Source organism: Ursus maritimus, unplaced genomic scaffold, assembly GCF_017311325.1.
Source record: "Ursus maritimus isolate PB19 unplaced genomic scaffold, ASM1731132v1 scaffold_32, whole genome shotgun sequence".
In the NCBI taxonomy this organism is placed as follows: domain Eukaryota; kingdom Metazoa; phylum Chordata; class Mammalia; order Carnivora; family Ursidae; genus Ursus; species Ursus maritimus.
This window is the reverse complement of record NW_024425786.1, coordinates 11678056-11689965: the sequence shown is the minus strand read 5'-3', so window position 1 is coordinate 11689965 and position 11910 is coordinate 11678056. Positions and strand designations below refer to the sequence as shown.

General features: G+C 56.9%; 1 protein-coding gene across 2 annotated transcripts; it reads left to right on the top strand.

The window, feature by feature from the left end:
• Nucleotides 1-10: 10 nt before the first annotated feature.
• Nucleotides 11-3857, top strand: CPLANE2 (ciliogenesis and planar polarity effector 2). Of its 2 annotated transcripts, none has more exons than XM_008694687.2 (6): nt 11-140; nt 599-712; nt 1739-1891; nt 2404-2528; nt 2777-2913; nt 3145-3857. In XM_008694687.2, the coding sequence occupies exons 2-6, from the start codon at nt 601-603 to the stop codon at nt 3392-3394; spliced, it is 777 nt and encodes a 258-aa protein (XP_008692909.1). In that variant the 5' UTR covers nt 11-140; nt 599-600; the 3' UTR covers nt 3395-3857. The 2 variants fall into 2 exon arrangements, with proteins under 2 accessions (XP_008692909.1, XP_008692908.1); XM_008694686.2 differs by having other exon boundaries at nt 563-712.
• The last annotated feature ends 8053 nt before the right edge of the window (nt 3858-11910 follow it).

Here is an 11910-nt window from a genome sequence, read left to right as displayed (position 1 = left end):
GCCTGGGCGTGCGGCGGGCTCCGAAGCCGGATGCAAGCCGGGCGGAAGCAACCCGAGCGGGCTGGGCGGCGGGAGCGCGGGCTGGGCTTTTAAAGGGACAATCTCCGCCCGGGCCCACTCGGCGACCGGACCTGCTGATGGTGAGGGGGGTGGCCCAGGAAGTCGGGATCGAGGCAGAGGAGAAGCAGGGCTGTGTAACACCGCCCCCCGCCCTGCCCCGAGATGACAAGGGAGGGGAGGGCTGTGTAAATGCCCCCCGGGGCAATAATGGGATAAGTATTCCTTAGGGAGCAATATGGGGAAGAAGAAACTATGGGATTGCTCCTTCTGGGTAATAAAAGGGAGACGGGGATTGTGTAACTCCCCAGGACTGTGAAAAGATGTTCAGGCTCCAATATCGCTAATGTGGATAAGGGTAGGGTGCCATAACTGATCCCCCGCCTCCGCCCCCGGCCCCCACCCCAAGGAGGGAGCTGGGGTTCCGAGGGAGAGTCAGAGAGCAGGTTGAGAGGGATCACAGGGTCCAGCTCGGGACAATTGCCGTCTCCCATCCGCTACTCAGCATTCTGCCATCTCCCTACCCCGTCCGGGCGCCCAGCCATGGCCAGACCACCCGCCCCGGGCTCGGTGATTGTTCCAGACTGGCACGAGAGCGCAGAGGGCAAGCAGTACCTGGCCTGCATCCTCCGCAAGAACCGCAGACGGGTGTTTGGTAAGTGCCCCCCAAGCCTGTCGCCTGTTACTCTCTGGTGAGAACAGTGTCACCTGTTGTTCCCTGGGGGGAAGCAAAGAAGTAGGGGGGTGAGGGCTTGCTTTGCTGCACCCCTCAGCCTTGGGGACCCCTGGAAGCCCTATCCCTGGGACCCCCACCCCCGAATCACCTTAGAGCTAATTCCATCATCAGAGCCAGGAACATGGAAACAGCCGAAACCCTGCCAAGAACCACAGTCACCAGAGAGGCTGTTGATTGAGTTCTCACCCCGTGCCAGGCCCTCTGCTGGGCACATTATACAACAGACTCCCAATTACCCTCAACAGTAGTACACCTTACAGACTTCTCCAAGATTCAGCCTGTGTAAGTAGAGGCAAGCCTCTTCTAGATCCTGCTGTCTCTAAGACAAGACATTCATGTTTCCCAGGATGAAGCCAACTCACCCAGGGTTGGGCTGACAGGTCAGCATAGGAGCCTGCATCTGCTGTGGGGGCTCAGCTCCGGCCAGAAGCAAAGCACCAGAAGGTTTAAGACCAGAGAGTGAGAGGGCAACCCACAACTTAGGACTTTCAGGTCCTAAGCCTATGGATGTATCATAATTTAAAAATTGTTTTCAAATTAAAAACGTTCATAAAGATCTTGATATATTGATTCTACTGAGTTTATTTATAGTAATTGAGAATATTTTTGCTGATATTTCTCCACCGAGGAAAGACTTAGGAAAAACCTTGCCTTTACACATGGGAAATCTAGAAACATGTGATTATAGTCTCAATAAAAACAATCTCATGCATCAAACTTTAAATAGAAGTAATTCGGTGTTATTTGGAGTAGGCCTTGGTGCAGCTCACAGAGCACAGGTTTTCTTAGCAGAGCTCATCCAGTGACCCTGCTTGTGTCTCAGGTCTCTGTAATGAGCGTAGAGAACCATGGAAGGCTGGCACTAAAAAGCTCTTAGAGTTGATGGGTCTGATGGGACAAGTGCAGGTTGACCTCTTGACCCACTTGGCTCCCTTCTTGTCCCAGGGCTGCTGGAGCGACCAGTGCTGCCCCCACCTGTAGCCATTGACACGGCCAGCTACAAGATCTTCGTGTCTGGGAAGAGTGGCGTGGGCAAGACGGCCCTGGTGGCCAAGCTGGCTGGCCTAGAGGTACCCGTGGTACACCATGAGACCACTGGTGAGTCCAACCAGGGAGGCCTTTCTTGGGGTGGAGAGAGACTGGCCCTTGTCCCACCATTTACTCTGCAACCTTGGAAAGTCACTTCACTTCTCGGAGCCTACACTGGCTCCTCTGTTCAGCAGAGATAATAGTACCAAGCCCAAAGTACTAGAGATAGTACTGAGCTGGCCCAAGAGAGGTGCTCAGGGAGCACCACTCCTCCTTTCTTATTTCCTTCCACTGGCCAGCAGGTTGCAACATCGTCCAGTATCCAGTACCTTCGGGACTCCCTATACGTACAAGTGAAACTGCTTTGTCATGGCTAGGGCTAGGCATCTCCCCAGCAGACTGGAGGCTCACCTAGGGCAGGTCGATTTCTCCCATCAGACTGAGAATTCTCCCAGGTCAGCGACTACACCTTCCCTCTCAGGCTGCTGACCCACCAAAGACATGTCTTCTTCCTATTCCTTCCCGGTCCCCTACCCCTCTCCACCCTGCCTTCCCCATGCTGAATGGCTGACCCTCCCCAGGCATCCAGACCACCGTGGTATTTTGGCCAGCCAAGCTGCAGGCCAGCGACCGTGTTGTCATGTTCCGCTTTGAGTTCTGGGACTGTGGGGAGTCTGCACTCAAAAAGTTCGATCACATGCTGCCGGTGAGCAGGCCGGTGGGCCTGGGAGGGTCCGGGAGGAGCTGGTTGTCCGAGGTGGGCTTCTGAGTCGGAGTGCCTGAGCCCAGCCTGCCTGGTCTGCAGGAGCCAGATTTGGGCATGGGCTGAGGGTGCTGCCCCAGGTGGGAGAGCTCTGAGCTGGCAGTGGGGACTGGGCCTTTGGAAGGGGGGAGTGAGCTGAGACTTCTCAGGGCCTGTGGTTACAACCCTCACATCAGCCTCTCCATCCCCAGGCTTGCAAGGAGAAAACAGATGCTTTCCTCTTCCTGTTCTCCTTCACCGACCGTGCCTCCTTTGAAGACCTCCCTGGACAGCTGGCCCGAGTAGCAGGCGAGGCCCCTGGTGTTGTCAGGATGGTCATCGGCTCCAAGTATCCTTTGGGTGGCCCCTAGGACAGTCAGAGGCCACACTTGGCAAGGCATGGAGCAAGGGCATCAGGGACACTGCCTCTGCCCAGCTGTGGGGTCTAGTCCCATGGACTTTATCTTAAAGGCAGCAGGGGCCCTCTTCCCCCGCCACCAGCCCAGGGAGGAGGGCTAAGGCTGGGTGTGATGAGGTGGTAAGCAGAGGCACCCGGCCAGGCTCCTTGACCCTCCACCAGATTTGACCAGTACATGCACACAGATGTGCCCGAGCGGGACCTCACAGCTTTCCGGCAGGCCTGGGACCTGCCCCTCCTGCGGGTGAAGAGTGTGCCGGGGCGGCGGCTGGCAGATGGGCGCACACTGGATGGGCGGGCTGGGCTGGCCGACATTGCCCACGTGCTCAATGGCCTGGCGGAACAGCTGTGGCACCAGGACCAGGTGGCAGCTGGCCTGCTCCCCAACACCTCCGAGAACACCCCCAGCTGATCCCTACTGCCAACCCTCAGCTGACCCAAGGCAGAGGGCAGCACCCAGGTCCTCAGGCTGAGGCAGGAATATTGATCTCATCCTGAGGACCGGCCAGAGGGGCCTGTCGTGAGGATGGTGCCCCAGCAGTACCTTCCTTGCAGAATTCATGGCAGTGAGATGGGGGCACAAGGCTCTGTGGGTCAGTGGGCTGAGGGCATCTGGATGCCCCCTGGCCTTCTCCCTCTGACCTGGGGCGTCTAGGCTCTGAAAGCTGAGGAACTGTAGGGGCAGGGCCCCAGGGCTCAAGCTTCTCCAACGGCCTGCTGTCCTCCCCCTTTCTGCAGCACCCAGCGAGGGTGACTGGGAAGAGGGGGTGTCCCAGCCAGGCCCTGGACCTCAAGTGACTTCAATCAAGAGCCTATATTAGTTGAGGTAACACCATCTGCTGTACCAGATAAACCCTGAAATCACGGTGGCTTAACTCTTTGGAAGTTTTTTCCTTGCTCTGTCTCACTGCAGGTGGAAGTGAAAGGTGGGTCTGGGGGCTCTGCTGAATGAACTCATGCAGAGACCCTGAATCTGAGGTCTTTGACACATGGCTTCCCGGTTTGCCCTGGGACATCAACATCAGTAGGCGGACTGGGAATGAATGCAAGTGGAAGGTTACCCAGGAGGTTTCCATGGGCCTGGCCTCTGGCAGTGTGCTTTACTTCTGCCCACCTTCCATTGGCCAACACATAGTCACATGGTTACACGGAGCTGCAGGGCATGCTGGGAAATGTAGTCCACCATCATGTTCAGGAGGTAGGCCCTCTCTGTGCAGTACCTTTCTCCATCATGAAGGTGTCAGGCTAGGCTTAGGACAGGGGCCCCACCAACCTGGGGAATCAGAAAGCTCACTACACAGCGCCAGGGACTGGGCCAGGTGGGGTCAGAGTGAGTTGCCCTGTTGGGCAGCTCCGCCTTGGGGAAAGCCAGCAAGGGCAGGCGCAGGAAAGTGAGTGAGCTTGCACATTCTTGTGTCTCACCCCTGCCCCATCTTCCAGACACCGATGAAAGGCTAAAGTAGGGCGGGGGCGAGGGGGGGGGGGTTGGTGCTGATGAAGAGGGCCTTTATGCGTTCTGACACCCCCTGATGGTGGGCCAAGGCCTGGCGTGAGTCTGAGCCAGCTGGAAGGGCCTGGGGGAGCAGGTATGTGACCCCAAATGCCAGCTGACCCTTGGAGCCCCCTCTTGAGAAGTCAGCACCAGCAGCTCTGTACACCCCATCCTCAACATGCATGATCACATACCAGCACTTGTTCTAAAATGCTGCACTCCACACATTTACACACCCCCTGCTGGCATCTCACACTCCCAGGCACCCTGATTGCCTGCATGGCGTTTACCATGCCTGCCACCTGGGCACCACTACCCATGGGTTTGTCACCCCTTCCAGGGCCTAAAGGACTGATTTTAGCACCTTCTTACCCCCAGCTCCTGTTCAGAGCTGAGATCTGAGCTTATCCCATACCCCAGAGGAGGAATGTCCCTGGGCAGGACCCCATGCGTCACAGTGGCACAGCTGGTAGGCCAGCTCCACTCCTGGGCCATACACCTTTCCACTGTAGGCTTCAGCTCTGCTCCCGGGCAGTGGGTTCAGCCCGTTTTTCTCTGTTCTTAGCTCGAGTAGACCTTACCCCAGCAGGCAACAGCAACGCTTGGGAGTGGGACCCGGTGAAGGTAGCCTCTGGGCCTGAATGTGACCCCCCCACCCCCAGCTACAGGTGCCCGTGTTGTGAGCACCAGCTACCCCACGTCCAGCCAGTTATCTCTGGGCCTGAAGCTCCCCCAGAAAGGAAGCTTCTGCACCCTTCTTGGGCACCAGCTCTGCACCAGCAGGCCAGTTTTCTCCTGGTTAGCCCTGCTCCAGTCAGAGAATCACCCTGTCACCCTCCTTCACCCCAAACCAAGAAGTGAACAATTCCCTTTGCTGTTTTCCTGTGTAAGGACAAGGTGGGGAGGGTGGTGGGACTGGGACTTGGAGCCCAGCCGCCTGCCATCCCAGCCCCCACTTTCTCAGCCCCTGCGAGCCCTGCCCCTATGCCATTTCAGCCCACTGCTCCACAGTAGTGCAGAACTGGGAGCCCAAGGGAGGAAGGAACTGTGAACCATTATTGTAATGGCCAGTGGCTGGGACCGGGCAGGGTCACATGGAGAAGTGAGGAGCATGTGTAGACACACATGTGTGGATTCAGGCCAGCTTCGTGGGCCTGCCATGTGGGCAGTCCACAGGGTCCCACACTCAGAGGGGCCTTCCCACCCGGCTTAATGTCTGCTGTTGCCATATCGAAACTCTGGACACCACAAATTATGCGGCAGGTCGTGAAGGTGTTGTCCAGGGAGAGGGTCTGGGCTCCAGATAAAGCTCCCTCCCCTCTCAGGGCTCGGAGACAGAGGCCGCTTCAGTGAAGTGTCACAAGGCCACCAAGAAGTTGCCTTCTCCCCACTTTGGTGCCAAAAATTCCACCATTAGACCACAACAGCTCAAAGGCAAATACCTCTCCACTCACCCCACCCCCTCCATGGGCCCTGAGGCTCCCTGGAAGGAAGGGGTAGTGACTATGCCCCAGACTCATTCAGGGGTGGACCCTGACTTAGAAGGACCTTTGGGAAAAGGGTAGCCATGTTTGCTGCTCAGGGCCCTGGAGCCACTGAACTTTGGGGCTCTGGAGGGAAGCCTGTAGGAGAGGGACCATCTTCTCCTGAGGTGAGGGTGGGGGTGGGCTGTGCTGTGGCCCAACCCTGCTGCCGATCTTCCCAGACTCGGGACTTACCAGCCCCCTCTTTCTTCCCCAAACAGCCTCTCAAGGAGTCCTCTCAAGGGGCCTCTCAAGGAGACCCCCTTCCCTAGAGATGGGGAGTGCCGTGGACTGACCCAAATTTATACTTTGAAATCTGAATCCCTAATGCGACGGTATCTGAATCCCTAATGCGACGGTATTAGGGGCCTTTGGGAGGTGATTAGCTCTTGAGGGCAGAGCCTTATGCATGCTATTAGTGTTTTTATGAAACAGACCCCACAGAGCTCTGTAGCCCCTTCTACCCAATGAAGACGCAGGAAGTGCAGGCTATAAACTAGGAAGAGGGTCCTCAAGGACCTGCTGGTGCCTTGACCTTGGACTTGCCACCTTCGGAGCTGTGAGATACAGATTTCTGTTGTTTATAAGCCACCAGTCTGTGGTATTCTGCTATAGCAGCCTGAACAGAGAAACTGAGGTCCAGAGAGGGACAGGCATTTGCTCAAGGCTGCAGAGTCAGGAAGCAGCTCTGATGCTCTCAGCCCTAGGCACTCCCCTCCCTTGAACCATCCCCCCTACCCCCTAATGCTGTCTTGAGGTCCAGCCCCTCACAGGCCCTCTCCTGGTCCTCCCAGCTTTTCCAGCTGAGAAGCCTGGAGCTGCCTTTAGGAGGGAGAAATGCAGTGCTGGCACCTCCTTCCTCCCTTTCCTTCCCTTTTTCTCCTCCCCTCTCCCTTCCCAGGCCATGCTGAGCTGTCAGTGAAAAGTTCCTCCCTGCTGCCAGCCAAATCTGGCTGGCCTCCTGGGCACCTGGGCAACTGGGAGGACCCCGGGCAAGGAACCTGTCCCCAGGATAAGGAAGGGGATGCGGGACCCCACCGGCAAAGGCTGCTGGGTGGGCTCCCAGGGCCCAGGCTGCGTCCAGGGTGGGGGTGGGGCTTCCTCTCGCTGCAGATCTTCTTACTCCCTGGGCAGCCTGGTGCCAGCTGTGATCCCCATGTGCCAGGCACAGGCTTGGTGGGGAGGGGAAGTGCCCAGATGGAGGCAGGAGGCTCAGGGGACAGGACAAGTGGAGCCAAATTCCCAGAGGGCCAAGCTGCAGGTGGGGGAGGTTCTTCCCTTCCTGTGACCTCAGACCCAGAGGCTGGGGCAGTGGAGGTGGGGGAAGCTGAAGCTGGCGTTCAACTCTTCTAGAAAATAGGGGTGGATCCTGGGAGCAAAGATGACAGACTGAGGCTGGGGGTAGGGAGGGGGTACAGAAGGAAGGTGAAGGAGAGCCAGGACCTTGGGCCATTCACTTGAATTCCTGTGTAAAATGAAGATAACGGCACCCACATCTTTGACTTGTAAGTCAATGTGTGTATTTAAGATGTTCAGCGCTGCACCAGGCACCAAGTGAAGGGCTCAGTAAATGTCGGCTGTTATCTGCCACGTTGTTCTCACGGTAGTGGTGGCCGCTCTGGGGCTGAGAGCGGCTGGAGATGAGGGAGACCGGTCGGGTCGCAGATGGTCTGCTACACTGCGTATTCTGCCAGGGGTGGGCAGGCTGGGGGACAGAGGGAGGAGCAGCCCAGCTGGGGCGACACAGAATGTAGAAACTCCTGGCCCCTGCAACTGCACCCGGCTCCTCTCCCCCTCACTCCCGTCCTGTTGCCCCAGGACGGCGGCGATGGCACCGAGGACAAAGCCCTGGACCACGCGCCCTGGTCTCTGTGCGACCGGCATCAGCATCTGTGCCTCAAAATCCAGGGGCAACCTTTCCCGCGGCGGGAAAACCAAACTCGGTGGGACTTGGGCCAGACAGGACTCTTGCCCCACATCACCCGAGGTCAGAGTAGCCAACCGACAGTCCCTCTCTTACATCCCCTCTTCCTCCGCGAGCAATTCCGTGGCATCTCTCGTCCATTGCTTGCAAAGGGCAGTTCTTCCTTGGAACCAAACCCAATCCCTCTTGCTGAAGCGCAAAACATTTCCTTTCATTCGGGCTTCAGTCCCTCCCGCCGAGGAGGGAAGTGAGGCAGACCGTTCCTAAATGTACCCCCCCCAGCCCCCGCGATGGCACAGTCTTCGTGCTCTTGCCAGAGAGCAGCTGTGCACCCCCACGCCCCCCGCAGCGGCGCTCGCAGCGTGAGTTCCAGCGAAACCCGCTCGCGGTGGAGACCGGCTCGGAACCCAGGCTGAGCGCGCGGGCTCTCCAAGCAAGCTCTGTGAGCTGCGCAAGCGACTTCCGCACCTCATCTACAAAATGGGCTTTACCGTCGTGTCAGTCCCCCGGATCGGCTGTGATGCTTCAATGAGCCAAGTGTGTACAGCGCTCAGCCCAGGGCCTGACACACTGGAGGTGCCTGACACTTGGCAAAGAGTAGCCACTGCTCTAGGACGCCGGCCCACCCAGCGTCTATCCACGTCTATAAAATGGGGGTTTGAATTGCAAACGAGAAAACGCCCGTCAAAGCGCTTTTGAAAGCCGAAAGGACCCTCGCGCAAAAAGTGATCTGTCACCCCCAACAGGAGTCGCCAGGGAAGGGGTTCGGGGCCCTGGCCCCCAGAAGCGCGGTCCCTCCCAGCGCCGCGCTGGGGCTGAGCACTTAGCCAAGCTAAGCGTTCCCTGGGAGCGGCTCTGGTTCCATGCGGAGGAACTGAGACTGAATAGTGGGCCGGGGAGGGGTTGGCCTGGGTGTGGAGGGTCTCCAGGTACGGGTGACCCTGCTCGTGTGCCCCAGGCCCGACCCAACCTGGCCTCGGACCATTCAGAGGAGCCGCTGCGCGCCTGCGCCTGTGCAGCCCCCTGCAGCAACACTTGGCCAAGCAGCCGCAGGGCTTCCAGGAGCACACACGAGGCGGGGCGGGGCCTCCCGCGGGGCGTAGGGCCCTCTGCTCCTCTGTTCGGCAGGGAGGCAACTCCAGCCTCACTCACTTTAGGTCTTTAGCCAGTCTGTCCTAGCGGCTCCCGGTGCCTGATGCCCACTTCTTCAATCCCCCTCAGATGCTCATCTGGCTGGAACACACCAGCCCAGGCTGTTTTGTGGGTAGATGGGCTAGCTCTGGCTTTAGCAACTGGCACGTCTCCACCCTCTGTCCCCAGCCTAGAGACTAGCCTCTGCAATGCCATTGTGTTCGGTCTCCCACTGGGCAGAGGGCTTCTGACCCCTGCTCTGCTCACCGATTCCTAGGCAGTGAGTCCCATGACACGAACTTCTCCAACACACAGAGGTAGAGGTAGCCAGGCGACTGCCTGGGGAGGGTGGAGCTGGGACCTTAAGGGGAGGGAGCTGACCTCAGGATTCTCTCTGGCAGGTGGCAGTCTATAGGGAGCAGAGACGCACAGATACAGCTGTTGCCCGGCTTCTGGCTTCCCACTGCATGAAGTGAAGAAGACACAAGCTCAGCTCTCTTCTGCTGCTGGGGCATCAGGAGGGAATTCTGGGACTTCCCTGCAGCCCTCCCTCCTTTCATCTCCCCAGGGCCCCTTTGAACTGCCCAGGTATCAGGTGCCTGGTGCAGACCCCAACCCGCACCAATCGCAGTACTCATACTGGGCCTGCTGGAGATGCTGGCACGAGTACCAACCCCTGTACCTCGTTTGAGAGTATTTTGGGGAGAAGGTGGCCATCTACCTTGGCTAGGTGAGTCGGGCACTGGGGGTGGGGACTGGGAGCTGGGGTCAAGTACAGAGATGGTGGGTCATGGACTTTGTCACCTCTTTAGGCTTTTGCACAGCCTGGCTGCTAGCCTGCCTGCTGCCCTTGTGGGCATCCTGGTCTTTAATCTCTGGCCTTATCGCCATGGGCACCAACACACCATGAGTGGCTGGAGCTGGTGGCAGGGGGATGGGCTGGGTGGGTCAGATGAGCTGGTTGAGAATAGTCCCTCCCAGGATGGGCACATTTTGCTCACAGGGAAGAGATCTGGGCCATGAGGGTGCCTTCCTCATGTGCCCACTCTGCAACACCCGTGCCACATGGAATATTTCCAAGATCTGCCCCATGGCAAGGTGAGCTGGGGACAAGAACAAGGGAATGGGTAGGTGTTTGGGACACCTCGGCCTGGCTGCAGGGAAAGCAGTGCTCTCCCTCACTTGTGGTTGGGCTACTTCTCTATCTGGCAACTGTCCTTCTGAGCCACGGCCTTCCTGGAGCACTGGAAGTGCAAGAGCATCCCCTTGGCCCACCACTAGGACCTCAGTGGCTTCCAGGAAGAGGAGGTGATGCCCAGCTCTCCCTGCCAGGTCCAGAACTCCATTTCCCAGAGTTCTCAGAGACCAGAAGGCATGCTGGGAAGAGCCCAGATTTTGGAGTCCATCATTCCAGGATCCATATCTGGCTCCTTCCCATTCCTCCCGGGTTACTTTTCCACCCTCCCCTGATATCAGGATGATACGAGGTTTGGTGAGATTAAACACTGGGCACATTTAGGGTCTCAAGGAAAAAAACTTTGTAACAGGGAGGAAGGGGAGAAGCAGTCCATTCACCCATCCATCCAGCCATCCACCAGACCATCCAAAGACCAAACCATGGCTCCTGAATCTGTTTGCTTGTCTCCATCTCCACCCCCGCTCCCTCTTCCACCCCACCCCCAGTCCAAGCCACATTGTTTTGCCTGGACCACTGTGGTAGCCTCCCAAAGTTCTCCCGGCTTCTGTGTTTGCCCTACTTAATTCATTTTCAGCTGCCAAGGTGATCTTTTGAAAACACAAGTCACATCATGCATTGCCCTCCTCAAAGCCTTCCAGTGGTTTGTATTATGCCATATGGGATGCTCTAAGTTAAGTAGATGTGGGAGGACCGAGAAAGCAGAAAGCGAACATTGAGGTAGCAAAGTCGATGTGAATGGTGCCCTCTAGAATAGTGCAGTATTCAGCTCATGTGCCCTAAAGAGTAGCCCTGCCTTTGCACAGACTGATCCTCCCTGCCACTACCACCACCATGTGGGATGCTGCCCCCCCATTCTCTCTCTACTTAGCATCGTTCCTTCAGAGGACTTGTTCACAATTACATATTTGTGCTTATTCATTTGACCTCTGTCTCCCCAGCTAGATTGTGATTCTATCAGGGCCTGGGTTTGTCCAGGTTGTTCACCACATCATATCCAGTACCTACTGCAGAACAGTGTGCAGTCAGTTAATAGTTTTTTTTGTTTTTTAAGATTATTCATTTTAAGGGGGAGGGGCAGACGGAGAGAGAGAATCTCAAGCAGACTCTCCGCTGAGTGTAGAGCCCAACGTGGGGCTCTATCTCATGACCCTGAGATCATGATCCGAGCCAAAACCAAAAGATGGACACTCAACCATCTGAGCCACCCAGGTGCCCCAGTCAGTTAACAGTTATTGAACAAACTAATACATTATCCATTATCTATTCATCCATCCTTACGTCTGTCATCCATCCCACCATGCTTTCATCTGCTCCTCCACCACGCCATCCATCCATCTATCCACCCATCTGCTCTTCTACTCACCCACTTGTGCACCCACTTATAGAGATTTGCCAATGGTTTGCCTGTCCAGTTTACCCACCCATCAGTCCATCCAGCCCTCTCCCACAAGTGCATCCATTTGTTGTTTATGTTTCTGTTTACTTTCCCATCTATGCACCTGTCCGTCCGTCCATCCACCCATCCATCCATCCATCCATCCACAGGCTTTTAGCCAGGATCTTGGAGGGAAAGGCCCTGCAGAGACAAAAATGATTTGGACCTCATTCCTATAATTCCAGAGCTCCCTGTGGAGGCAGAAAAAGATGGGGGTCTTCCCAC

What these genes read in the sequence shown, in the direction of transcription:
- CPLANE2 (XM_008694687.2), top strand. Translation starts at nt 601, where the DNA reads ATGGCCAGACCACCCGCCCCGGGCTCGGTGATTGTTCCAGACTGGCAC. An exon ending in GGTACACCATGAGACCACTG is followed by an intron (nt 1,892 to 2,403) that starts GTGAGTCCAACC and finishes GACCCTCCCCAG; the next exon opens with GCATCCAGACCACCGTGGTA. An exon ending in AGTTCGATCACATGCTGCCG is followed by an intron (nt 2,529 to 2,776) that starts GTGAGCAGGCCG and finishes CTCCATCCCCAG; the next exon opens with GCTTGCAAGGAGAAAACAGA.